The sequence below is a fragment of the Engraulis encrasicolus genome, chromosome 10 (genome assembly GCF_034702125.1).
Source record: "Engraulis encrasicolus isolate BLACKSEA-1 chromosome 10, IST_EnEncr_1.0, whole genome shotgun sequence".
NCBI lineage: Eukaryota > Metazoa > Chordata > Actinopteri > Clupeiformes > Engraulidae > Engraulis > Engraulis encrasicolus.
Window position 1 is genome coordinate 18,622,871 of NC_085866.1, and position 27,526 is coordinate 18,650,396.

At 43.3% G+C, this 27,526-nt stretch overlaps 4 protein-coding genes across 4 annotated transcripts; 2 read left to right on the plus strand and 2 right to left on the minus strand.

Annotated features, from left to right (window-relative positions):
• Positions 1-589: 589 nt before the first annotated feature.
• Positions 590-3,039, minus strand: b3gnt7l (UDP-GlcNAc:betaGal beta-1,3-N-acetylglucosaminyltransferase 7, like). The gene has a single exon (XM_063209619.1). The coding sequence runs from the start codon at positions 2,657-2,659 to the stop codon at positions 1,340-1,342; it is 1,320 nt and encodes a 439-aa protein (XP_063065689.1). The 5' UTR covers positions 2,660-3,039; the 3' UTR covers positions 590-1,339.
• A 7,975-nt stretch (positions 3,040-11,014) lies between these two features.
• c10h1orf174 (chromosome 10 C1orf174 homolog) lies at positions 11,015-13,163 on the plus strand. Its single transcript, XM_063208288.1, has 3 exons — positions 11,015-11,196; positions 11,900-12,310; positions 12,809-13,163. Exons 1-3 carry the CDS (start codon positions 11,182-11,184, stop codon positions 12,908-12,910), a joined length of 528 nt encoding a protein of 175 aa, XP_063064358.1. The 5' UTR covers positions 11,015-11,181; the 3' UTR covers positions 12,911-13,163.
• A 4,868-nt stretch (positions 13,164-18,031) lies between these two features.
• On the minus strand, positions 18,032-26,097 carry dffb (DNA fragmentation factor, beta polypeptide (caspase-activated DNase)). Its single transcript, XM_063208291.1, has 7 exons — positions 25,705-26,097; positions 25,396-25,522; positions 24,844-25,029; positions 24,361-24,440; positions 23,372-23,545; positions 21,701-21,801; positions 18,032-18,540 (listed from the first exon to the last, which is right to left on the minus strand). The coding sequence occupies exons 1-7, from the start codon at positions 25,825-25,827 to the stop codon at positions 18,333-18,335; spliced, it is 999 nt and encodes a 332-aa protein (XP_063064361.1). The 5' UTR covers positions 25,828-26,097; the 3' UTR covers positions 18,032-18,332.
• Positions 26,098-26,190: 93 nt separating this feature from the next.
• Positions 26,191-27,127, plus strand: mnd1 (meiotic nuclear divisions 1 homolog (S. cerevisiae)). The gene has a single exon (XM_063208289.1). The coding sequence runs from the start codon at positions 26,294-26,296 to the stop codon at positions 26,909-26,911; it is 618 nt and encodes a 205-aa protein (XP_063064359.1). The 5' UTR covers positions 26,191-26,293; the 3' UTR covers positions 26,912-27,127.
• Positions 27,128-27,526: the final 399 nt, after the last annotated feature.

Sequence of the window (27,526 nt, forward strand, 5' to 3'; positions counted from 1 at the left end):
CCCTTCTGTCAAGTGTTTGTGTGTGTGTGTGTGTGTGTGTGTGTGTGTGTGTGTGTGTGTGTGTGTGTGTGTGTGTGTGTGTGTGTGTGTGTGTGTGTGTGTGTGTGTGTGTGTGTTCTAAACAGAGTGTGTAGTTTGCGTGGTATTGTCTAACATGGTGCACACAGACGCACCCTCAAGACCCGTGAGGAACACTTCTTTTATCTGCGCTATCTGCTATTTGCTGCCTTGTTTTGCCAAGACAGGCCTTTGTTGACGGTGCACAGCGGACACTTGTGAAGACAACATGGCTCCCTCGGGACCGCTTCTGGAACAGGTGCCTATTCATTTGGTTTTGGTCAGACTGTCAGCACCCCTGGAGGAAAACGATGCAGCCAGCTAAATACACCATAACTTTGAACTCTTAGAGCTTGCATTGGTCTTTTCCCCTGACATGGGTGCAATTTTATCACACTGTTTTCACTTTTCCATTCAACCATGCAACTGCACTTGCTGTGTGGTTATTCAGTACGCCAAGAATCCTGGCACATGTCTACCATGTCATTCATTGACACCTCTGTCTACTGCACTTAGCAGCTATGGGGTGCATTTTTCCCTCAAGGCCTAGAGAAGAATAAATGTAAAATTCAAATTCACAAACAAAACGTGTACAGAAAAAAATACATTTATTTGCCGATACCACCATACTCGCACAGAGGTCAATGCGTACACAGTCCAGTAGCCTAACAGTTTAACCCATGGCGCAGTGGTTTTATCATGGCGCGAGAGATGAGTCTTCTTTGGTTTGTTTTGACCGTGCCACATGGCCTATGTCCCTTGGACCCTTAAAGGATGAACAAGTCGTCGTTTGTGTATTTTCCAGGGCAATTTGGGTCATTTTCCAAACTCACTCTTCTCTTTTTCTGTAGCTTATATGGGGGTAGGGCAATCTGCCATTTCAGCACGTGCCCAGCCCTTCAGTTATTGTCCTCGTGGCCAATAATGACACTATATTCAGAGAGAGAGAGAGAGAGAGAGAGAGAGAGAGAGAGAGAGAGAGAGAGAGAGAGCATTTCACAGTGTTTTGAGTACTTTACACAACGTTTGATTTTCACTGGCGTATTCAGGTCGTGTCTACGAGGCCTATGATCACATGCTCGTGCGCAGTAAGCTATCCATAACTTCAGAATCCTCACAAGCGCGCGCAGTGGCAGGTGCTACTCTGTGATGGACAGTGTCATTTGGAGCACTTACAGATTATATCCAAGCCCTTCATAGGTCAAATATATCATCCAGGCCTATTCAAGTACCCTTCTATCATCATTATTCCCTTTGGTTTACTTTCCCCATACCTTCACATTCACAACACAGTCCTTTTAGCGCATATGAGGTTCTCATTCGTAACTATCTCCCACATCCTCATCAGCTCCTGCGGGGTGAGCTTGTGGATGACTATAAGGTTACGGAAGAAGCAGGGCTCGCTGTTCATCCGGCTGTTGCGCCGGTGCTTCATGATGCCGAACGTCTTGAAGCCCGGGTGCATCTCTGGTGCGAGGTGCAGCCGTTGCAAACACATCCCCAGAAACACGTCGTCAATCGGATAGAGCTCCAGGCCCTCGGACACCACAAACAGTCTCCGGGCCAACGCCGCTGACATCAGGAAGCCTCCCCCTCCCACATATGGTGGATAGGGCTTATCAAACAACTCTTTGGGGATGTAGTATTTACTTTGGCGGTTGCGGATGGGTATGGCCTTTGCGATTGTGTCCCCCACAAACAGGTTCTCCACTTTTCCCTCGTCTGCTCTAAAGCCTATTAATTCCACCAGGTTGTCTGGGTTCAGAAACACGTCATCGTCCCCTTTGAAGATGAACTGCACCTGGGAGCAGTGAATGTGGAACCACTTGAGGAAATTCACCTCCTTTAGTGTCAGGTTAAAGAATGTGTCCATGAAATCCCATTGCAAAATGTCTCCATATATTTTGTCCTCGAATTCCACCAACTTCTGCAGGTTTTTAGCATCCTTACCTGTGGATGGCGTGCCAAGAAGAAACAAAGTCTTAATTCTTTTGCCATTGATGACCTGTTCTTTGCCCCACGTCTTCCTCACAGCATCCCGCCTGTCGTGTTGCTCGATGACCGACTTGACCACCATCAGTAGGTCCACGTCCCCACCTCGGCACTTCTCCGGGTGGTCCAGGAGCATGGGGAAATATCGACAGTGTCTGTGCAGCACAAACTGGTGAAACCTCGGGTCCAGTCGTCGAAACCAGTCTTTGCTCCGCACCGTATGGTCCTCTGTACAGTTAATAACATTCACATCCCAGGACGTCGGACTTGGTTTAGTAGCGACAACATGATGAGGATCATCCGAGCCCTCAGCCTGAGCCAGGAGCGAGTAATTTCCAGCGGGAGACCGATGGTTGTCGGACCGCTTCCCCTTCGATAATTGGCACTCAGGTCCGCACCAAGTGCTTTTCACACCCGGTCTCACTCCCAACTCTTTCATATTACTCTCCAGCACTTTTAATTTTTGTATCATCAGCAGACTGGCAAAAACAAAGGCTAAAGTTAAGAGAGTCTTAAAAAGTCTCTTTCGCCGGAAAAAGTAATCCATCACTGCCGCCGCGCGCCTCAAGCAGGGTGTAAACCCCTTTCGGATGGACTGAAAATATTCCATTCACGCTTCATGTCCTCAAGATTGGATCCGTGTTTCTTATTTCCCGGAGAGCAACAGGCGACGTCCGTCCGCTAGTCATCCTGTCGGGACAAGGCGCACGCTCGCTCTGAACACACTGCGCGCGCTGTCAGGGCATCTCTGGCACACAGGCAGCGCTCGAGGCTGGGTGCGACCTGTTCCATGGAACTCCACTGGGGTTTTTCCTCTTCTTCGAATCTCCCCTCTACGTTTCTAAAGGAAGAATCTCTCCTCCAGTTGATCTCTTTATTGTTTGTTGGTGCAAATGTCACCCCCGGCGCTTCGCAGTTGGTCGCTATATTCCTCAGGTGCCTTCATCACTTAGCGGCTCTCAGGAAAGAATGTCTCGGAGGGACATCCTACCTCCCCTTCCCCCCTCTCTTGAACTCGACCCACCTCACAACACCTATCTGTAACTCAGGTTTCTTGTTTCAAGCCACAGATGTGCTTGCTGAGTCGACGTGTCCCTTGGGGCTTTGACCAGATACCCAATAGCGCTCTAATAATTAATTTAAACAGGTGCCACATGCAAGGGTTAAACAACGACTAGCCATAGTCCCCCTTGACAAACGCGCCTTTACGTGGCGCCTGAGTAGTTTGGTATGCTTGCCAAAACCATAGCCACCACTAGTTTGCATCATTTAGGGAAATACGCACAATAACTCAGCAGCTGGCACACATAACTATTGCGCATTCCTGAAAGTGATCAACATCCACGGCTGGCATCATCTCTCCGTTCCTACATAACTGTGAAGATGAAGTACTAACTTTTCGATTTGTAACGAGTGAAGCAATTTGATCAATGCAATCAATGATGGCTACGTGGAGAATGTAATAAACTTGTGAAGATGGTTTATTCTATATGGAGAGTGCGCCACCGTGTGGCACTTGGGATGCGAAACAAGCACGGTATTAAAAAATGAATTATTGACAGCGACTTTTGTGTGACGGTGCCAGGTTTTGTGGTGAGGGTACGTATTTTCTCAATTGTTTTGAAGCATTTCTCAAATCTCTCTCGCAATTTGCAAAATATAATGTATATTCTCAAAACAGTTTTATAAATTGCAAAGTGGCACACAGTGAATAACCTGCATAGTCAAATTGATTTGCTATGTTGTCAATTGACCAGTAGCCTACACTTCTGAGGGTCTTTTCTGATGTCAAATGTATAGATTCGATGAGAAATGTAAATTCGACCGTATTGATCAGATAAGACTGAACTAGATAGGCTACACATTTAGAGTATGACTAATTTATTGGCAGGAATTCTATTTGCAAAATAGAAAAAATAGCCAACTCTATCACCTCTTGCAGGCCCATGCATGTGGAAAACATATAACTGTAAAGCAAAAGTTTTGTGTGAATTTGAAACAATACACTGACAGCCTATTATGAAGTGTTTAGGCCTACTCTATTGTAAAATTCTAGTGGCATATTGTAACTTTGTGTGGAGCCTAATTATACAGGATAGGCCTACATAAGGCATAGAGTGTAATGCAGTACAGTGCATATTGTTACATCGCATGCCTGTTTTTTCATTGAAATATTATTTCATTTTGCTGCCTTTGTTTAGAGAGGGTCAATATTTATCTGGAAGCAATTCACCTACTCGGATCATATTTATAGACAAAAAATCTAATGGAAATTAGACAGTGCTTAAACACATTATGAACCTTTTGTAAGTCATTTTGCATGTCAAGCCAATGGCCTGGGGCCTAAATGTTTTGGGGGGTGAGGTAGTTTCATATATTCAGTGTCAAAGCTTTTTGAGTAACATCACAAAACAGATAATGTACTAAAAACGGATTATACACAATCAATTGCATGGATTAACAAAAGCATGCAATATGCTAAAAGCAAGCAGAACTGACTTTTTCACCAAGACAAGTGACACGATGATGTGACCATTCTACAAGTATACTTTTGGGAATTACCATTCTGACGTGAATGTGCCAAACCAATTGAGGAAAACTGTCAATCTGGCTCCATCCAATAAGAGAAAAGAGTGTTCTGTATGCTTTCAATGCCCTGTACCTGTGGGATGCTGCAATGCCACCTGCTGGCAGCGGTTCGGGAGGTCCCAGGTTTGAATCCGGCCCATAGAGGAAGAACATAACACTAGAGTTGACATGAAAATTTGCGACAGCTCTGGGAAACGGCACCCTTCCATCTTGTGTAGGTATAGTGTAGGCAGGCACCTGTGTGAATATGAAGTCACATATTAATCACAGACCAGATTTGAAATGTCAGGTTAAATACATGTACTTATATCATATGAGTCGATAACATTCATTTAAAAATCAAATTATATGGGAGGCACTGTGGCACAGCGCGCTAAGCCCCCCACATTTGGGCTTGCATGCCCACGGGGACCCCGGTTCGAGTCCGGCCGGGGTCATTTCCCAATCCCACCCCGTCTCTCTGTCCCACTCACTTCCTGTCACCATCTCAGACTGTCCTATCAAAATAAAGGCATAAAAGCCCCTAAAAAATATTAAAAACAAAAAAAACAACAAAAANATCAAATTATATTAATTATGTAGATATTTAACACACTTCAACTATTCAACTTGTATAGTGTGTTGATGGACATTTCCACATTATTAAGCCATTTTTTGACATAGGTGAGCCTCCTCCATTCAATCCATTTCACAGGTCTACCTCCAAAAAATGGCTGCCACGGATTGCCATGAAAAGGGGGACGGGGTCCACTCCAGTGTTATGTTCTACCTCTATGATCCCGCCTCTGTCATTTCCTGACCCTACCTCATCTTTCTTTCTCCAACTCGTGCCCTGTCTGACTCGGTCACTGTCTTATCATAGTAGAGGGGAAAAGCCCATAAAATATATACTGTACATGTACATGTATATAAAAGAATATACTGTAGGATATCTGAAACTCCATTGTCTTTGAAGATATAGTCGTGGAGTTTATGTCATGCCATAACATGGGGGCGTTATTACAATATTTAGGCTGCCACTGCATTGTCTGTGTGTGTGTGTGTGTGTGTGTGTGTGTGTGTGTGTGTGTGTGTGTGTGTGTGTGTGTGTGTGTGTGTGTGTGTGTGTGTGTGTGTGTGTGTGTGTGCGTGCGTGCGTGCATGAGTGCTTATGTTTGTGTATGAGTCACACCCAGTTTAAGGTTATTATAGACCTAGCTATTTCAACAGTATGATAATACAGTTGATAGGAAAGTGCTTTGGCATGCTCAGATGTTTCACACATCAAGGACAATGTCCTGTGACAGGGCAAAAAGCTGAAAAGGCACATGAATACAAGGTAATAACACACCAAGAAGGGCATGGTTTCAAAAACAAATGCATCAGCAGGGTAACCTGACTTACTCCATTTGTCCTTTTTCCAAACTACAGGTGAGGACATTTCAGGGTATCATGAAGATAAATTCCCAAAATACCAGCAGGTTAGTCAGGTTAGCAGCAGGGTCCAGTCATGCAAAAACGTATTGAGACAGACCTAGAAGGTAAACAATAAAGGGCTAAGGTTCTCAACCTTTTTAAACAAACACCCCACTGACCACATAAGTCTGCCTCATCACACCATAAGGCCCCAGCATCATCTTGATAAAGGTGATGAAAACATTAGGCTCTGTCTTATTTGGTGTGCAAATGAACGTATTCTAATGTAGAGTTTTGCAGACTGCGTGAAGAGTGTGAATAAGTGGTGTAGTGGACGAGAGGAGCCAGAGGTAATGCTCTTTGGTTTCCTGGAAATCAGAGGTCTACTGACTGTAATAAAATTGTAATTACAGGTGGCACAAGGTGCTGGTTCCATACGCTGATATTTTTAAATGCAGATCATTTATGCCCATAAGTTAATTAGTAATTAGTGGTTGATATGCTTCAATGAATATGGTTCTTAGACAGTCCACAGGCTGTTGTTGCGCCGCCCTGACGTGTGCTATTGCTGAAAGTAACGTCACTGACCCACACGTCAATAGATTCTTTCTTCTATTTTTACTTTGTTTGAACCCTACTAATACTAACAGTAGGCCTAATAGCTAAAAAAAATCTACTGAGTAAAAGTTTAGGAGAAAAGTTATTTGTTTTAATAAAATTTGAGTAAATGTTAGGCCTACTGTACTTTTACTTTCAACATGCTCTCCGAAAATTCAATAACTTGTTCTTGAATATCACTCTGTGACCTCTGGGTTCCCATTCATTTTCACTGACAATATTTCCTAAATTTTCCATTAACTAATATGAATTTTCCATGAGTTTAGGACACCCTTCTTGGTAGAATTCTGCATACTTTTAAGGTGATTAAGGAATTTGTGTGGATTTGATCATTATAATGTAGCTTTTTTTAAAAGAGATATTAACAAACTGTTCAGCCTCCTGCCCTCTGGAAAGAGGTACAGGCGCCTCCGTTCCCGTACCACCAGGCTGGCGAGCAGCACAATGCACCAAGCGATCAAGATGCTGAACACTCAACCCACTCTCCCTCCACTGTCAGCCTCTAGCCAGCAAGGCCACTGACAACCCCCCCCCCATCCCCCACCACCATATCTGCGACTGAACATTCCACCTGCACTACTATACTTGTGACTGAACTTTCAACCTGCACTAACTCAAAACATGCACACACACACACACACACACACACACACACACACACACACACACACACACACACACACACACACACACACACACACACACACACACACACACACACACACACAAGCACTTTCTGCACTAAACCCAAACATACACACACTGACACACACACACACACACACACACAGACACACGAACACACACACAGACGCACACCGCACCTTCTACCTGCACTAAACACATACACACACATACACACACACACACACACACACACACACACACTGCTGCTGGTGTACTTGACAGACCTTTTTAATATTTATTTTTCTTCAAAATGCTACTATTACCATGTCAGAACGCTATAAAGAACTTTTTTAGGAAAAGCACAAAAGCACAACAATACCTCTTAATGTATGTCCTCTACAAGTCTTCTGTTGTCCAGTCTTGCACTTTAAATGTCTGTATGAGCACTGTCTATGTCCATACTGTCTTACAGTTTTTGCCTACTGCTTAAACACTATAGGCAGATGCTTAAACCAAAGTAGCATATCGTTAAGTTGTTGGTGCATAACTTAAACACTTATTGCTTGACTTTAAACAAAAGTAAGCATTACACTTTCATACCAGTTTAGCAAGGCACTTGCTCCTTTACGCAACACACAGACTCCAGCTGTCTACACACAATTTCATACACAAGACACTTTGTTCAAAAGTAAAATCTCAGAGTGTCATTGTGAAAACACATCTGTTAAAAAAACAAAACACACTGATGTATGACAAGATTTAGACACAGACAATAAAACACATGCTTTCAAAATTGAACACTATTCTGCCATGTTACAAAGTTGCATGCTTTATATTAAATTGCATTTGTTTTATTTTGCATTTATTTGTTTTACTTTGATTGCTTGTATGCTAAACAAGGCGAATAGCACAATGGTACTAAAGTGTAGAATATGGAGTATGGCATTGACTGACTCACTGTAAAACCTAGCCTGATACATGCCGCCAAGAGTAGCCTTTTATCTTCATCATCACATGTTAGATAATGTGAACATGATAGTTTGTAGAAATAGTGTCATTTTCAGAACACAACCAAGCAAGACCACTTGAGCAAACTGACTGAACATGATATAATTTTGATGATGTCATGTAGATGTCAGCTGCATAGTGTGTCTGTGAAAATGTATTGTATTTCGTGAATACCTCATACCTCATAACCAAACAAAGTAGCCTATATTGACTTGATTGTTATTGATGATTGTTATTACAGCATGCTGACGTAACCCCATATTTATATCATATTTAGATGTTTGAAAATTTGTGAAAATAACCAATACACAAAAAAGGTACATAAGCTCACCTACACACTGTTGTATTTAGAGTGATGTACTGTTTGAGATATATTTTGCTTCGGTTTAATGTCCTGTATTGTAAGATGCAGTTTTGTAATGTACAGTATTGAATTTTGGGGTCTTGTGAAAATGTGCATTCTGTGAGACTGAATAGACTGCTCCAAAAAGAAAGACTGCTGTGTTTTGTATAAAGCAGACAACTGTTTTAAAGTCGATCTAATTTGTTTTCTCATTTGGTGCTTTTGTGTGTCTTTTGACATGAAAGTGAGGTTTTGACAAAAGATTGTAAGGTTTTTATGGCAATGTTTATGCTTTTATAGCAAAGCTTCATGTTGCCATATATGTGATGGGTTTATCTCCAAGTGTTGAGAGTAATTGGCATGTGTGTAGAGTTTTGACTCTATGAGCCAAATTTTGCAAATTGTGTGCAAGCAGTCGGCAAAAACTGTAAGTCCATGTATAAGTACTGTCTATGTCTATACTGTCTATGTCCTTACCTAGATTAGTCTATGTCTGTATGGGAAAGCAAGAAATGTAATTTCAAATTCTTTGTATGACCAGTGCATGTAAAGAAATTGACAATAAAACCTACTTGACTTGACTTGAAAGATTCCAAGACATCCCCTGAATTTACAACATCCCATGACCTTAACAGGCCTGACAGGTTACATTTTCAATTTCCATGACTTTTACAGGATTCATAGGAACGTTGAGCTCAACTTTCAACATCATCCTGGTGCATCCAGATGGTCAAACTGTCCAATTCACTCCTCTCCTCTCTTCTCCTCTCCTCTCCTCCTTGATGGTCAAACTGTTCAATCCTCTCCTCTCCATATTGGCGTCAAGCTGTACAATCCTCAACTGCCCATGGGCGTTTATTGTTCTTTAAGACAGTAAGTTAAGCAACCTGTCTCGAAGAACAAAGTGTTTTAAAATCCAGAATGAAGAACAATGAGTCACTCATATCAGCACAGCCCTGTATTTATTGGTCACATTCAATTCAAGTTTGATTAGGAGGAGCTGATGGGCTTTATAGGCCTACTGTGTGCATCACTTTCATATATCAGGGCTTGACACTGGCACCTGCCAACCGGCCAAATGCTGGTAAAACTTGGCTGTGGCTGGTAACAACTTCAGTGTCACTACTAGCCAATTTGGCAGGTAGGTTATTATATGGCATGACATATCAGAATAGTGTATATTCTGCACTTTGTCCCTTGTGTATCAATTGTTTGTATTTAAGTTCAAGAAAAGCTCAGTTACACAGTTTCTATTTGTTTGTTTTATTCCCATGTAGAAACCCATGCACTTATCTTCTTGGTTTAAGTACCTCCTCTTCTGAGGTTGGATGTATAAAAACAAAATAAATTTGTAGCTAGTAGAATAGCTGGATGGCTAGTGACTCGGGAAAACCACTAGCCAAAGTGGCCGGCAAGCGAGAAAGTTCATGTCAAACCCTGATATATATACATATATATATATATACATATGGCTTGGGAGTTGGAATGGGAAGGTTGCAGGTTTGAATCCCACAGCAGTAGTCAGAATGTGGGTGCTCTAGAGACTGTCATCAAATACCATGTCCCTAAAATAGATGTTAAGTGTTGGCTAAGTATAAAATACAGATAGGTCATGATGGCTGCATCTATTTTGTACTGGGGTGAATTTCTCAAAACCAAAGTTGCTTACTACATTAGCTAGGCCTTGTTTTCAATGCATTTTCCCATTGGCAACTACCGAAGTTGCTAACAGGCTAACAACTTCTCTTTTGAGAAACTCACCCCTTGATTGGCTACATTAGCCTACTAGGCCTATCAACCATTGATCAGCTATCTGGGGATTGTCTTCTATCACTGTTCTTGTCAGTTTTCCAATCATATTTGAGGATAGGCCTACATTAAACAAACAATCATTATTATCTCATAATTCTAACCAAACTTCTTCTTTATTGTTTTATTGTTATTTATACATTGTTGTTATTATTAGGCCTATTATTATTATTATTATTATTAGTATTGTTGTTGTTGTTGTTGTTGTTGTTGTTGATGATGATGATGATGATGATGTTGTTGATCTAGCGTCCATCTACTAACTAGGCTATGCCTTATGTTGAATTAGTCCATAGTCCCACAACATAATTTCCCTAGGCCTTCAATTAAAAAACATTCTCAATGATTTCAATCATCCGATTCCCTCGTATTCTTGCCTATACAACCACACTTGCCCGGAAAAAAACACTGTCTAACTTGGGGCCCCTCTACATCCGGAGCTTGAGCTGATGAAAAATGTATGACACCACCCGCCTGTTACTCCGGATGAGGGTGTAGCAATCACAACACAGGCTCCGAGGGTGCCATGTGACGAGAGGCTAGAAAGCGAGCCCCCGTGCTAAGCGATGACGCACTAGACTGCCAGTAAACGGCGGAGGAGGGACTAGCGTAGGCTTCGCTAGACAAGGGGGCTGTACTTGTTGCCGTGAGCTCAACCCTAAACCAGACCAAACGTCTCTCCCGGCTGGCAGCGAACAGACAGGGGGAACTCGACGCCCAAACTGAAGTTTGACAAAAGAGGAATGAACCGTAAACAGGTGAGCGATAACGCGTCGATTCTTTGATTTTGTAGTTTACAATGTACCTATTTATGGATGTATAGGCTAACTAAACTCTGGACACTTATCTCGAAGTTGGCAGGATGATATTTTTTTTTCCAAAAATGTAACAGGGCGTGCTGAAGTTTGGGTATCACGACGATTTCGTCGGCCTGCTTAGGTTTAATTCTGTCGCTTCAGATCTGAGGAGTATTCGATGAGTCTGGTGTTACGCATCATTGCCTGATAGGCCTACCCCTATTTTTATTCAGATAGCCTACTTCAGTTTTATGGTTTGTTTTGTTTTGTTTTGTTCCTGGTTTTACAAAGAGTGTAGGCCTAAATGTTTGTGTTCAGTTTAGTCAACTGCCCCCATTACTATGCCATTTGGGAACGAGCCAGAATTTGGATTCTTTAGAACACGCTTTTGGAGTGATGAAAGGCTACATGTTGCATCCGGACAGCAGTTGTGAAAGTGTTTTGTTTGGAATTGGTGTGCTGTCACTTTAAATTGGGCTAGGAGTCAAACGAAGTTCAGCTAAGGTCAGAGTCAAAGCCGCAGTACAAAAACTAACCCCCCCACCCGAGCAGTTTCCGTCCCGAAAGACAACAGTTGCTCCAGAACGCTGCTTTAGGCCTGTGTGCGTTTTAGCTTTATTTCACCATATATATCTCTAATGCACACGATGTTTTTATTTTCCAGCGGCTAGTGGAAAGAGGACCGTTTCAGGCATTGGCTGGGAGAGTGAGGAGCGAACCCTATCGCGGTACTATCCTAATGGCCGTCGACAGCAGCGAAGCGAGTCGGCGGTCCAAAAGCTTCAACGGTCGTAGCGAAGGGGACGAACGGCCAGCAGCATCCACTGCGCCCGCTTCGAAGACTCGGGCTCGGAACAAACCTAGGAATGCTCCGAATGGAGGAATGGCATTGCGAGGCAAGGAGAACGCCACAGAGGTGTTGGCATCCCCATCGCGGCGCAGGACGAAAGGCTCAGCGCAAAGACTCGACGTGTGCGCGGCCTCCACGCACGAGAGCCCTACCGTTGTGATGGATGAGGACAGCAACAAGATCTACCCAGTCGGACAGTTCTTTGGCAATCTGGATGTTTTGCCGGTGAGGGTTAATTTTAATTCCCACTGAACTCGTTTTCTCAAACAGAGCTTGACGGCTCTGAACCAGCGTAACCAAAAACTGGCCAAATGTAGCCACCATAAGAATGCGAAGGGTAAAAATCCCGTCAAAAGGCATATATAGACAGGGTTGCTATTTTGGCGCGTTATTGTTGACAGAAACGTTACTCATTCCATTAATAATAAATGAGGTCAAATGGCAGAGTCCACTCCGCCATTGTGCGTGTTTATCTCCACCATGGGCTCCTGCTGTGCCGCTGTGCTTCCCATAGTCAGCACGGCACAGACCCATCCGCAACACCTTTCTCTCACGCATAGGCAATACTCTTTGGCATGCAAAGGCTTTAACCTTTCACACACATTCACGCATTGCATTTTGTTGGTTGTTGTTGATTAATTCCACCACAGCTAATCCAGCTCGTTTTCATGCGCAACGCGATTTTATTTATTTGTTTGTGGGTTTATTTATTTATTTATGCAGGATTATCCGGAGCGGCCACATACGACAGTGACGACCAGTCAACGACAGAACAGACGGCGGCATTACTACGCCAAAGAGGATGAAGACGACGAGACCCACTAGCACACTGCTGGATGGATAGGCTACTGGGGCCGGAGACTGACTGACTGGCTTTAATCTGGGGTTTGTTTGCGTGGAATCAGCGCTGCATATCTGGAGATGCAATCACAAGTTCACTAGGCCTACCAGCAGCAAAACACGAATGGAACTTGCCCTGACTGTACTGTGCCAACGTCTCGCTGCCAAGACGCTGCGTGCCAAAAGGTGATCATATCGGACTGCAGTCTTCTGTGCCATAAACATCAACTCAAACCAACTCAGTGATTTTCTTAAAACAATGCGCTGGAGAACACCGGCGCTATCTGCCCTTAGCCTTTCACCGGCCTTGGGGAACTAGAAGGAATCTGTGTTGCAATTCCTCCGATCATCTAAATGGTAACATAAGCTGTTGAAGTGAAGTGAGTTTTTTTTTTAATGCGATGAAGCTTATGCACACTTATGTTCAGACCAAATGCGACTTAAAAGCGTCCCAATATGATGGCCAATCTGATGGGTTTTAAAAAATGTGGGAGATTTAGTATGGGATGATACATCACAAATGCTTATTTGGGAAACAATTACGCAAAAATATTTTTACATTGGAAAACCAATTGGTGACAGTTTGTGAGATGCCAAGGAAGAACAGCTAATTCAAAGCACGTTTCTCACATTTTTAATTTTGTAAAAAGTCTAATAGATGTTGCTGTTACAAGACTTTGTAATTATATAAATCTCCAAACTTTGTAAATGTCTGTGAATATAAGACATGCACTAATATTTCTAGTAGCTAGATACCTGTGGCTGTAAAAAATGTTTATTTTTATATGAAATCTGTGTATATCTTGAAAGTGTTATATTTTATCAAACAGAGGCCTTGTTTCAGAAAATGCAGCTAGTTATTTAACAAATCAAATCAAATCAACTTTCTCAGTTCACATTTTAGCCCATATTGTTTGATTAATCCGTCCATGCACGACAATAAAGCATTTTCATGTTTTCCTAGCTAAAATTCTTTGCTTCAGCTTTTGTCTTTAACTTCAACTTGGATTTTAATTTATTCATTTAGGTTTATTTATAATTTAGTAAAGGATCCAGGAGATGATGATATGCCTGAAATGAAAACAAGTCAAATTTATTCTGACTATACTGGTCAAAGGTGAAGGGTAGCCTGTCAAATGCTCAATTGTAGTGCCTTGTCTGAGCTGTTTCAGTCCTTCCTTTATACACCTTTGTCCACTTTGTTACAGAGAATTAACTTGGTTATCACATTTTTTACGATTTCTTTTTTAAGTATAGGTCCATCTCTAAATGAATGGACACTTATGTATGTGCACTATAACCAACATTAATATCACATAATGTTACGTTACATGTTGTTGTACACCTTTTAACAGAAGCTAATATAACAGGGGCTTTTTAAGTGTAACCACTACTTCTGTAATTAGCAGATAAATGCTATGTGAATCTGTGTGGCTGTATTGGAGCCATTTTGGACTTCAAGGCCATGCCGTATTGTTCAGCCCATAACACGTGTTCCTTATCTTGCCCAAAATAATGTGCTTATAACAGTCCTACTACCGCTTGTCTCAGCCCTGAGTTGAAATAAGACACCATTACAGCTGGTGACTCACTTTTATGAGTGTGTGTGCTTGGATATTTTAACACAGTGTTTAACAACTGTGAAGCACATACACAGGTTTACAACACAGACATAAGAGTTACAAAGTGTCTACTACTTCATTTTGAGCACAGTTAAGTAGAATGGCATTTACATGGTAACACACATAGGAAAGACGACGTCTCACACTAACACTTCCCTCTTGATGGATGGCACCAGGTTTACACTCTACGCCAAGAATTTTTACAGGTCTGATGTGGGCTGTGAAGACACTACTCATATCCTCTTCCTTCACACATGCCACTGTGGAGAGATACCGTAGACATGCATAGAGCGGTGGTAGAGATGGTGTACTTAGATCTGCACTGTGTAGATCAGCGGTTCCCAAACTTTTTCAGCAGGGACCCCCTTTTGGACTTAAGAATATTTTTCCCCCTTCAGTGCCGCTGCGGCCCCCCTAGGGGCCCCGACCCACAGTTTGTGAACCACTGGTGTAGATGATGGGTTCCCGAACTTTCCCAACTTGGGACCCACTTAACATTTTCACAAATGTTTGCGGCCCACCACCGACTCAATAAACAGTACAACTGAAATAAATAGTCAACTGCAATACACACAAAAATATTATTCCGATTTTTAGAAAATTATTTCACTGCCCAGATGGTGTGTGTGTGTGTGTGTGTGTGTGTAAATTCTCACAGACAAGCTCTGCCTGTTCAGGGTGGCCTCACACACTCACATGAGATTCGGACTGCACGTCTGTCACAGGAAATTTGATTGTTCCAAGTCAATAAACAAAAACTCGAGACTCACTTACTCCCTAAACATCCTTTGCAGGCAAAGCCAAACGATAACAAATACAGATAGGGACGGACTGTTCCACAGCTTACACAACAGTTAGAGTTCATATTCAACCACCAAAATACAGCACAGTCAGGGATTGACAATGTACGTTCAAATGCAACTGTAGTTATTCTGCTAAACGACCTAAAATGCAAAATTCAAACTTCTATTAAAGGCTTTAATATTTACTGTCAGTTTCGCAAATGTGGACTAAGCCCTTGGCAAAGATGAACCCTTGCTCACACACACACACACACACTGACAATTTTGGCCAGGTCCAGGGCAAAATCATCTGAACGGGCCCCCCATCCAGTTCATACATTGAAATGAGGACCCAGTTCTGGGCTTCCTCTCTTTTTGGGCGCAGAACAACTGACCCCTTGTCATACACACACACACACACACACACACACTAAACAGAACAGAACAGTCGTCAGAGAAGGAGTGTATTTCAGAGGTCTTTAGTCTGATTGCTAAATAGCATCACATTCCAGCACTGGATAGTATCCAGTGGATACATCATCAAAACTAAATCTGTTCACACTCTGGTGAAAAAATACTACATACAAAATGTTTGTGCAAGTCATCACCTGGTCTGTTTTTTTGTATTCACATTAAAAATGTATAGCCGAAGTTGGCACATAAATGCTAAAAATCAAGTCATCATTCAAAAATGTAAAACAATTCATGATCAAATATAAATTATTTGCCAGCTTAGAAAAAATTGTTTGTAATTAAAAAAAATAACGACAATATATAAAAATTGCTGCTACTACACATTATGAAGCTGCCATTGTAATGGAATATGACTTCAGTGCACTTGAACGTAGTAGATCCTGTGACAGACTCTGATAGCGTCTCATTTCCTCATTCCCTTTTGAAGAGCTCAGTGCCTCCTACAGACTAGAACAACAGAGCAGTAATACATCTTAATCTTAACATGCTCGTCTTTCTAGCTCAAACACTCTGCTTGGCTTTCTGTCTTGGAACAGCTGACTGTGACAGAATAAAGTTAAGTAGTCTGGCTGTTTCTCTTGGACTCCACCAATCTCTGTGCCAGACACTGGCAGCGTCCCCCATCATCCACATTTACACACACACACACACACACACACACACACACACACACACACACACACACACACACACACACACACACACACACACACACACACACACTGCAGACACTTGCGAGCAGGGCTCTAAATTAACGCACGCCAACACGCCAAATGCGGGTGAAAAATCATTTTGGCTGGTAGAAAAAATCATCCACTAGCCAAATTGGCCGGTAGCGCGCGCCCGACTGAACGTTAAACAGCTGCCCGCACAGATCTGTAGCTGCCGTCTGATGAGCGTTAAAACGTTGCCTACATTACCCATGAACATTAGTCCTACCGTCATGATGTAGCCCACACCCATTGGCTGACTGTTAATCACAATAAGGCAGCCTCGCATCCATTGGCTGCGTGTTTGATACCCGCGCGCCGCTCGAACTAGTGTTAATAAAATATGTTCAATGAGCGGACTAGCCGATTACTTTGGTTTCGTAGGTTTGTCAGATGAAAAATAATGTGGCAGTGGTTAAATCACGGTTATGTGTCGATGAATGCAAGTAATAGCAGCGTAACTGTTGTGACGGTGAAATAGAGTATTGATGGAGCGAAAACGGCGTGAGTGAGTGAAGGGACAGGACAGCTGTCTGTCAAAACAGTGTCGTTGCCGTCAGAAGCCGTCTGATATTTGCGAGGTCCTCGCAACTACAAACGATGGAGTTGTCGTTTCCTAATAACGCCCACGCCATCGCAAAGACCCTGCACGAGTTTGACATGGATATACGAGTAAGTGAAAAAAAATATAACGAAAACTAGCGACGAAAGTAACAAAGTAGCCTGGTGTGTGGTAGCCTGGTGCGTGGTGTCCGTGGTGTTATTGGATATCTAGTTGACATAGCGTAACGGTAATTGTCATTCCAAGCGCATCGTAAGTAAACCTAATATTAATTTGACCTGGAGGAACTTGAAGGTGTCACGCAGCAGCAGCATATACACACAATGCAGACATCATTCACGCACTGTGTAGGTGTGTGTGTGTGTGTGCGCGCGCGCGCGGGTGTCTCCTGTCCTTCTCCTCCCTTCATCTCTTCTCCCCTTCACCTGTCTTCTGTGCATTGTCCATGGTATTTGGCCCACTGTGTGTGAAGTGATGCTGTGTAGGGGATATGTGGTTTTGCAGTGTTTGGTTGTGTGTGTGTGTTTGGCTAGTGTATGTTGAAAGTCTGGTATGTGTGTGACATTAGTGTTGAAGGCATGCTGTGTTTGTGCCTATACTGTATGAGGTTTGGGTGATGGTGTGTGAGGTAATAGGCTAGTGTTTGGCTGTCTGTGCAGTTTATGGAAAGGGAATGAAAAATAATGAAATGCAGGTAATACAAATATAATTACTAAATAATTATAGAATAGACTGAATTATATTGAGTATAATATTTATATTGTTTATCTGTGTTGAGGACATAGCCTAGTTTAATAAAATAATTAAAAGCAACATAATTAACGCATGGTTTATTTTGGTGAGAAAAAAATGGCTAGTTGACCTTCCATTTGGCTAGCAAGAAAAAATGTCTACTAGCCAAATTGGCTGGTGGTGGAAAAAGTTAATTTAGAGCCCTGCTTGCGAGCCTTCACTCACACATCACTCGCAGTCTCTACACTTAGACTCTCTCTCTCTCTCTCTCTCTCTCTCTCTCTCTCACACACACACACACACACACACACACACACACACACACACACACACACACACACACACACACACACACACACACACACACACACAATGGTCTTCTACAGTAGATCCTGTCGGTTGCAGGCCCTTACTATCTCTGTGCGCGCGCACACACACACACACACACACACACACACACACACACACACACACACACACACACACACACACACGCACATACACACACCCTCCCTGCCCTCCGGATCAGCGTGTCCTCTTGGCGGCCTTGTAGATCTTCCTGCGGTCGCAGGCCAGCTGGTGCGCTCCCTTCTTGTGGCAGACGATGTGCACCAGGCGCAGGTTGTCTGTGGTGAAGAGCAGCCGGTAGAAGTAGTCCGCGTTGATGTCACCGCTCTTACGCTCCTGCAGAGCCTGCGCCAGCGTCGGGAGGATGGTGCGCTTCTTCTCAATCCTGATCAAGCACACAAGCATTGAGGAGTCAGTAGAGGATTAGAGTCAGGGCTCCAAATGAACACCAGCCAAACGGCCAAATGCTGATGAAATTTTGGCGGTTTGGCTGGTATAAAATGAAAAGGCTACATTACTAGCCACTTTGACCCATGAATGTGTTTGACTAGTAACATTAACATCTACCAGCCATTTTGGCTAGTGGTGGAAAAAGTTAACTTAGAGCACTGGATAGAGTAGCATAGAGTAGTTATCTAAAAAGCAGGATGCCAAGGCACTTTTCTAAGATAAAACCGCTTTAATATGAAGGCTAGTTCTTGTTTGAAATTAAACATTTAAAAACTTTGGCTTCCTGCTTTTTTGATATCGTCTCAGCCAAAGAGCACCTACACACCACCACCACCTGTTCTTTTAATTGAACAGCCACAGCCCTCCAGCCCTCTTTCTCCTAGCATAGAGTAGTCTTCCAACTCAATATAGGACTGGACAACACAACGTCAAATACTTCTCAATGTTGATGAACCACAGAAGCATGGAGGAGTCAGTACACAGTACTGTAGTGGTAGGACTAGAACACACCACAGAGTAGTCAATATAAAAGACTAGACAACACAAGGCTGTAGAGGAGTCAATTATAGTAGGACTAGACAACGCCACAGTGGGATAAAGCCATAGAAGAGAACTGAATAAATCCTCTTGGACTAACAAACTAACAAGACCGTTCTCTTCTCACCAACCCTGACAAATACCATATATAGGAAGACTGGACAACACCCAACAAGATCTTTCTCTCCTTCTCAGTCCTGAAGAATGACAAACATAGATCCTGTCAATACACTAGGAGGAATAGACAAAAACCGTAGAGAAGAGAACTAAATAAATCCTCTTAGATAGTGTTTCAAGTCAGCAGTTCAGAAACATGTTACATACATAACGCTGTATTTGATTGGTAACATGCCAACCACATCTTCATTTTAAACAGCATTCAATGCCACCATACCCTTTTTGTCAGCGTCTATGAAATCCAGGGTGTGCGTGTGTGTGTGTGTGTGTGTGTGTGTGTGTGTGTGTGTGTGTGTGTGTGTGTGTGTGTGTATATTGTTTACGGTCTGCAGACTCTCATGGTTGTGTGTGTGTGTGTGTGTGTGTGTGTATGTGTGGGGGGGGTCATGTGCTCTGTTCTGTTCTGCTGCATGACTGCTTGGCACAGATTATGCAATTGTACTGTTACTGGATTAGGACAGCTAGACCAGGACTAACGGCTGCTGCTGGACGCCCCCCCAACCCCCACTCCCCTCTCTCACACACACTCACGCATTCTCCCTCTCTCTCTCCCTCTCTCTCTCACACACACACACACACTCACGCATTCTCTCTCTCTCTCTCTCTCTCTCTCTCTCTCTCTCTCTCTCTCTCTCTCTCTCTCTCTCTCTCTCTCTCTCTCTCTCTCTCTCTCCTAGACTAGTACTACTGTAGCTGGACCTCTTTCCTTCTTTATTCCGTTCTTTCTTGCTTACTTTCTTTCTTTCTCTACCTCACACACACTCTTACACTCATTTTTTTTCTCCCTTTCTACCCCCCCCCTCACACACACACATACAGCCTCTCCCCCTATCCCTCTATCTCCACTCCTTCTCTTCTTCATCAGACATTCTTCTGCCTCTCCCCTTTACTCCACAGACGGTTTCACTCCTTCCTTCCTCTGTCTTCATAATCCCTCCACTTTACTCCACTTCTGTCTCTCGTCTCCCTTCGATTTCCCCTTCCTCTCCCTCTCCTATTCACTCCAGTTTTCTCTATTTCAGGCTCTCTCTCTCTCTCTCTCTCTCTACCTTCATCCTGTCTGTATTTCTCTCTCTTACACAGTCTCTCTCCTTGCCCTTCACTTTCCTTACAACCCTCTTCACTTCTCTCTCCCCCCTTTCCTCTACTCGTCTCCGTCCTCATACTTCGATCCCCCTTTCCTACACCTCCCCTTTAATCCACTTCCATCTCTCTCTCTCTCTCTTCCCATCCCCCCCCCCCCCTCCTCTCCTTTCCTCCACTTCTGTCTCTATGCATGAAAGGAAGTGTCCCGTGAGCTGGGGACCGTTATTCGCTTGGCCTCTCAATGCTGTGATTGGACGCAGAGGAGGGTGTTTGGATTCTCAAGTAATCGCCATGACGACCCCAGTCAGTTGGGGAACTTGATGCGTAGAGCAAAGCAAAGCAGAGCAGAGCCGAGCCGAGCCGAGCCAAGCCGCTTGTTAGTCAAGGCCCTGGCCTGATTTGGTTGGACAAGGCCCCATCCAGTTGGTCATCATCGCCCAATGTTGGAAGCGGAACATGCTCCTCCATCCAAACAGCCAGAATACCTTTGTGAATGCCCACTTAAGAAGAAGAGGCAAAAGCTCGAAGCAATTACAAGACTGAAGAAATTAACATCAATGAGCTTGCATGTGCTTCATAAGGTAGATGAGGTAGAAAAAATAAAGGATTTCAGTTTCTAATTGTTTTCAAAGAGGATAATAACCTAAATCCAAGGTTTAGGGTCTGTTCATCTGGAGCCAGTGAGCCCCTGTTGGCAGAGCTCTGTTGTCCCACCATGTTTTACAGTAGCTCAGAATAATGTTAGCGGTGAGCAGTGTGTCCTGGGCATTTTCACAGCCTTTCAATTACAACCAAAGCCTGCAGCCTGTGTTCAGAATGCAGACGACCTTCAGCTGGTTGCAATTTTCAGACTCACCACTGTGTGTCTCTAAATCTTTCACACTTCCGCTTGACCTGTCAGTAACCTCTAGACCTCTGGGACAAAGCTTGTTACACAACAAATACTGTACAGCACAACAACCCACGACCCCCAACAAGACCGCCTGCCCTTCCCCCACTTTCAGACAGCCATCCAGCCATCCCACTCTCCAACAAGCTCACTCCACTGTAAATAACTTATGAAATCATGTCTGTGCTCTCTCGCATGCAACCTCACGCGTTCATGCACGCACGCACACACACACAGAACATACATGAACATAATGCATACCTAATACAAACATATTTTCATGTAACATATTATCATGCATACATTAAATACTAATGTACAGGAATATACACATCAAGATGAACAGATTACAGTGATGATCAAATACTGATGTATAGGCACACGCAGGCACACACACGAATCTCACATGTGGTCAAGGTTCCAGGTGCTGAAGAGAATCCTGCTCTCTCGGTTGCCATAGGGATTGATGGAGTGCAAGAGGTGGCAGTCCTCAACATCATACGCCCCCTACAAACACAGACAGCAGTAGGAGCTTGAAGTTTCACAGGATCATCAAGTACAATTATCAATAAGTGAAAACCTGACTCTTTTTTAGTACCATGTGTCATAGCTGATGTCTCTTTATCTATGGAAAATATAACAGCAAATATGGCTGTTTTTTTCTTCTTTTTGTAGTAAAAGGCCCCTTCAAACTGTAGTGTTGTAGGCCAACATTATTTTTGTTAATAGTAGCTCTGGCTATTATTTGTGGAAATATTGTCGGTCTATCTGGCATGAAAACCATCCCTCTGGCACGTATCGATCAATCAATTGATCGGTCTGTCTGACTGACTGATTGACTCATTGGCTGGCCTACCATGAGAACCAACTGTTAAATTGTATGTTTGACTCTCTGTCTGTCTGTCTGTCTGAGTGCAGAATCATATCTGACCTGACATGAGAACCAGAGGGAGCATTTCAATTACATTATACTACACTTAGCTGCTGCTTTTATCCAAAACGCCTTACAGTTATTTTAAAGGGTATTGGTTACAGTCCCTGGAGCAATGTGGGGTTAGGTGCCTTGCTCGAGGGTGCTTCAGCCATGGGTGGAAGTGTACGGAGAGGTAAGGGTGAGATTCGAACCTGCAACTCTGTGATCTTAAGACCACTTCCCTATGATTCGGCCACGGCTGGCCCAGGGAGCAGAGGCAGGGTGTGTCAATGTCCACTTGTAGTTAAATGGCCTGTCTGTCTGTCTCTCCATCTCTCTTGATAATGGCCTGTTGCATACAGTATGTATTGATCTGATCTGCACAAGCAGCCCTGTGGGGAGCTGAGGTGATGTCTGTCCTTGTCCTTGCTGTTAAATTGGACTCTGAATTTCTCTCAGTCTGTCTGTTTGTGTGTCTCCCAGTCTGCCTGTCTATCTGCCTGAGAGCAGAGGCTTAAGTTATGTCTGACCTGGCAAGAGGACAAGAGGCGGTGTGCATCCTTGTCCAGTAATTACATGGTCTGTCTGCCTACTTTGATACTGGCCAATGGCATATGTATTGCTCTGTAGCAGTGATGGGCATGCTCAACTTCTGAAGTAAAATGAATTACTTTGGGCACATGTTAAATGGCCAGCAAAGTTAAAATGGAGAAAAACTGCACTCACAAGCTCATTATTTATTATACCACCATGTCCACAATCAGACGCATTTCATCCCTGATGATGGCTCAAGGGCCAAAATGCGTCTGCTTGTGGACATGATGGTATAATAAATAATGAGACTCGTAAGTGCATTTTTTTTCTGCATTTAAAATATGTATTGCTCTGAGCTGGCATGTGAACCAGCCCTGTCATGGAGCAGAGGGGGCACAAGTGGCATGAACTGTATTCTTGTCCAGTGGTTAAATTGTCTGCTTGTCCATCTAGTTGCTACTGTATCTTGATAACGACCCATTACATGTGTATTGCTCTGGGCTGAGTTTCTCAAAAGAGAAGTTGTTAGCCTGTTAGCAACTTCGGTAGTTGTCAATGAGAAATTGCATTGAAAACAACAAAGTAGCTAATGTAGTAAGCAACTTTGGTTTCAAGAAATTCACCCCTGACCTGGCATGTGAACCAGCCCTGTCGGGAGCAGAGGCGGTGTGCATCTTTGGCGGTGCGGTCGAAGTAGCAGCCATTATACGCCGCCTCCCTCAGCTTGGCGGCCATCATGTCCAGAACCTTCCGGCACTCCGCCTGCTGCCGGGCGGGGTTCACTGTACGAATGAAGGCATCCATCTGAGGACGGACACACCACATTAGAGACTAGCGTTAAAGAGCACCTATTGTGCTGTTCCAGGTTCATCTATTTCTGCTTATTGTGTTACATGTCACCTCTTGAATTTAAAAGCTTGGTGAAAGCCACATTTCACAAATTGTCTTCTTGAGGGAGAATTTCTTTACTGAAAGAACGTTATTTCTCAACTGCCTCAGAACGCATGGTTTGGAGTTTTCAACATTCCATTTCAACATAGCTTTTGTTTCCGGTACAAGTATACATCACAGTGTACTTTGATATATCACATGTGGTGGTACGTGGACTGGTGGTGCGTGGTAGTGTGTAGAGGATAAAACACATAATGTGTTAGGGAAGGAAAGCTCGCCATGTGTGGACAAGGTATACCACATTAGGGACTAGTGTTAATGCAGTAACTTGTCTACACTCATTCTGATGATCGTGCAAAGTTAACTATAGGAGTGCCAGGAAAAAAGGAGTTTTTATTTGTCACATGCATACAATTATGAAAAGAAAAACATTCAGTGAAGTTAAAGTCGTCTAAAAGGGAGAGCGGGTTTGCACACTGATTAAGACACTAAGGTCAAGCACGAGGAGTTTTTTTTCTCTCAGAGGAGAGTAGAGCAGATGTTTCAGGGTTCTACCCTCATTAGTGCTCTGTGCTCGGCTCTGGAGTTGTCGGCCTGTACTATGCATTACATTAATCAGGATTTTAGTACAACACTAGCTCAGTTTCAACACTCAAATACCAGGTGGGTTTCATTCATTACACAAGTAAGTTTAAAGCCAGGTAAGCAGTAAATGTAAAAATGCCTACCTCCTTCAAGTATCCACGAATACGGCTTTCACAGTTGTACTTCATGAAGGCAGATTTGGTCTTAAATCTGCTATTAAGACCTGCAAGGGATTTGAAGACTGTGAATGAAGATGCCATTTCATGCATGCCTTCAATTCTAATCATCTGCTCTATTATTTTCTATTCTTTTCTATTCATCTTCTAGTTGCTATTATATTTTCTATTCAAGTGTTTCCCACAGAATGTTTATTAGTCACGGTGGTGAGTGGCCAGCTGGTATCAGAGACACATTGGAATGGGTGAGCAGTTTCATGTGAGAAATGGGATATGAAACCCCCTACGAGTACTTTTTTGCGAAGCATCTTCAGAAATTACAAGAACATCACAAAATTGGTATCTTTACAGGGGACCCAGTCAAGGTGGAAGGTGTTGTTTGTCAAGGTGGCCGCTTTCACAATAAAGTGCTGAGGGGAAATCCTGTATTCTAGTCCATCATTTGTTTACCTTCGAACCAGTCCCCATCCTCTGCTCGCTCCTCAATGTCTGAGCGGTCCTTCAGGTTGAAGAGTAGATCACTGAGCACTTTGCGTCGCTGTGCTGACTGGTCGTTGGAGAGGAGCTTTTTGGCCTCATCGATCAGCTGAGCAGAGTAGCGGTCCACATCTAGCAGTCGTCTGATGTCACTGAGAACTACAGGCAAACATGTACGTTTATTATATTATTACCGCACATGTAATACAGGGTTTAATAGCCTATTGTCTTATCCTCAATAATAGGCCTACTATACTGAGGAGAGAGAGAGAGAGAGAGAGAGAGAGAGAGAGAGAGAGAGAGAGAGAGAGAGAGAGAGAGAGAGAGAGAGAGAATAGTGAACAGGAAGGTGATGAGCCAGAAATAAAGTGATAAAAGCGGGGCTGGGGTAGTGAAAGCGAAAGTAATCTGTTGTGTATTCTACTTTGGGGCAAAAATGCAGCTACTGATATAGGCATATAAAGGAACATGGAATTTGTCTGTGGAATCTCTGAGTAGCAGGTGAATTCCAAGATGCAAACCCACATCCATCCCAGTGCTGCCCTTTGGTTAGCAACACCAGCTCAGTGTTGAAGGGAAGGCAGAGAAAATACTCTTCTGTCAGCTGAGTCCCATCCTCGTACAAGCATACGCGAGCGCCAGACACAGGGATCTAGAAAAAGAGAATAACAAGGAGGGAAAAACACGCGTTTGGTACAGTTACACAAGAATATAATGAACGTGTAATGACTGTAATCCGATTGGTTGGAAAGTCCAAACTCATCAGCAGACAACCAACCAAGTGAGCGACTGACAAAACAACATAGCAGAATGCATAACATAAAGGGAACTTGCCTTCAGCAGCTGGCCTGACTTTTTGATAAGCTCGTTTAAAGTTGTCGCCCCAACACCAAACTTTGATGGGTCATTGGCGCTTCTTATTTTCACTAGTTTAGTTGTTTGTTGTGGTTTGGACATGATAACGCGCGCGCCGTGTGTTTTTGACTTCAGCTGTCTGGTTTATGAGCGGAAATCCTCGCCCTTGTACGAGTGTGCTGCCCCCAAGTGGACAGGAATGAGCATACACCAGTGCACACCACCTGCTTTGAATGTGAAGGTACTGGAAAAAGCTTGATCATTTGTTCTGCATCCTGCGATAATGATGTGTATGCACTTTCATGAGCAATTTTGTCATCCCAATAGGTCATAGTTTATAATGGATCAAAACATCACACAAAACTGACTGGCCCACATTTTTCATCCAATCACGGCAAACAAGAGCATTACATCTGGTCAACAATTGGTCGTGGCCACTGTCAATCAAGCACCACCATACAGGAAGGAACTTTCGCACCACTTCTGTCAACTTCGCTGACCGCGGGAATTTTTGATTGCAGAGAGAAGAGACTACAGTTGTGAGGTGAACGCTTTCCTCAACGTCAAAATGTCAAAGAAAAAGGGTCTGAGTCTGGAGGAGAAGCGTAGCCGTATGATGGAGATTTTCTTCGAGACCAAAGATGTATTTCAGCTGAAGGACATCGAGAAGATAGCCCCCAAACAGAAGGGAATTACACCCATGTCTGTGAAGGAGGTACTTCAGAGCTTAGTGGACGATAACATGGTGGACTCGGAACGGGTGGGCACCTCAAACTACTTTTGGGCTTTCCCAAGTAAAGCTTTAAACGCCCGCAAACGCAGGATCGAGGAGCTGGAGAAACAACACGAAGATGGGAAACAGCGGAGGGTAACTCTCCAGCAAACTGTAGCGAAGGCACGAGAAGGCCGACAAGACACAGAGGACAGGGCTGTGCTCCTCCAGCAACTGAATGAGCTGAAGGAGCAGCGGACCAAGCTGAAGTCGGAGCTGGAGAAATACAGGGAGTGCGACCCCGAAGTCGTGGAGCAGATGCGCCAAGAAAACGTGAACGCCAAGGAGGCAGTGTCCAGGTGGACGGACAATGTTTTCGCCATTAAATCCTGGGCCAAGAGAAAATTTGCGTTTGACGACAGCAGAATCAACAAAGCGTTTGGGATCCCCGAAGACTTTGATTACATGGATTAGTCTATTTTGCAGTGGGTTTGTTTTCTCTCTCCATTGACTATGGGTTTTCAACCAGCTGCAAGTGATGCACCCTTTGCAGTGGGTGAGGTTTCCATGCCCGAAATTAACATATCATTGCAGAGGAAATACGGTTTTGTTTGTTGTATTTACTGCAGATTATTTGAATGTATTTATCCAAACCTAACCAATAAAAGCAGACCACGCTGGTTGTGCGAAGTCTTCGAAAGATACTTGTCTAACATGTCTACCATTGAACAGATAAGTCATATAATGACGTGTTTATCATTGAGATTTTACGTTTAATTATACCAATAATATTATTTTCACACTAACCCAGAACGCTGCATGTATGTCTGTTCTGGGACTACCAGTCCCTTTTTCATCAGAAATGTTAAATCCCCATGCATGTATATATTTTGTACAACTGTACTACCATTTTAATACTTAACAGATTGCATGTTAACCGTAGTCATAATCCAGGTGTTTTCAATCTTTGCCAATTTGGGGCCAATTTGAAATTTTCACAAATGTTTGGGGTCCACCTCTGACCCAATAAACAATAAAACTAAGAAATATCAACAGCAGCACACACAAAAATACATTTGAGTTTTTACT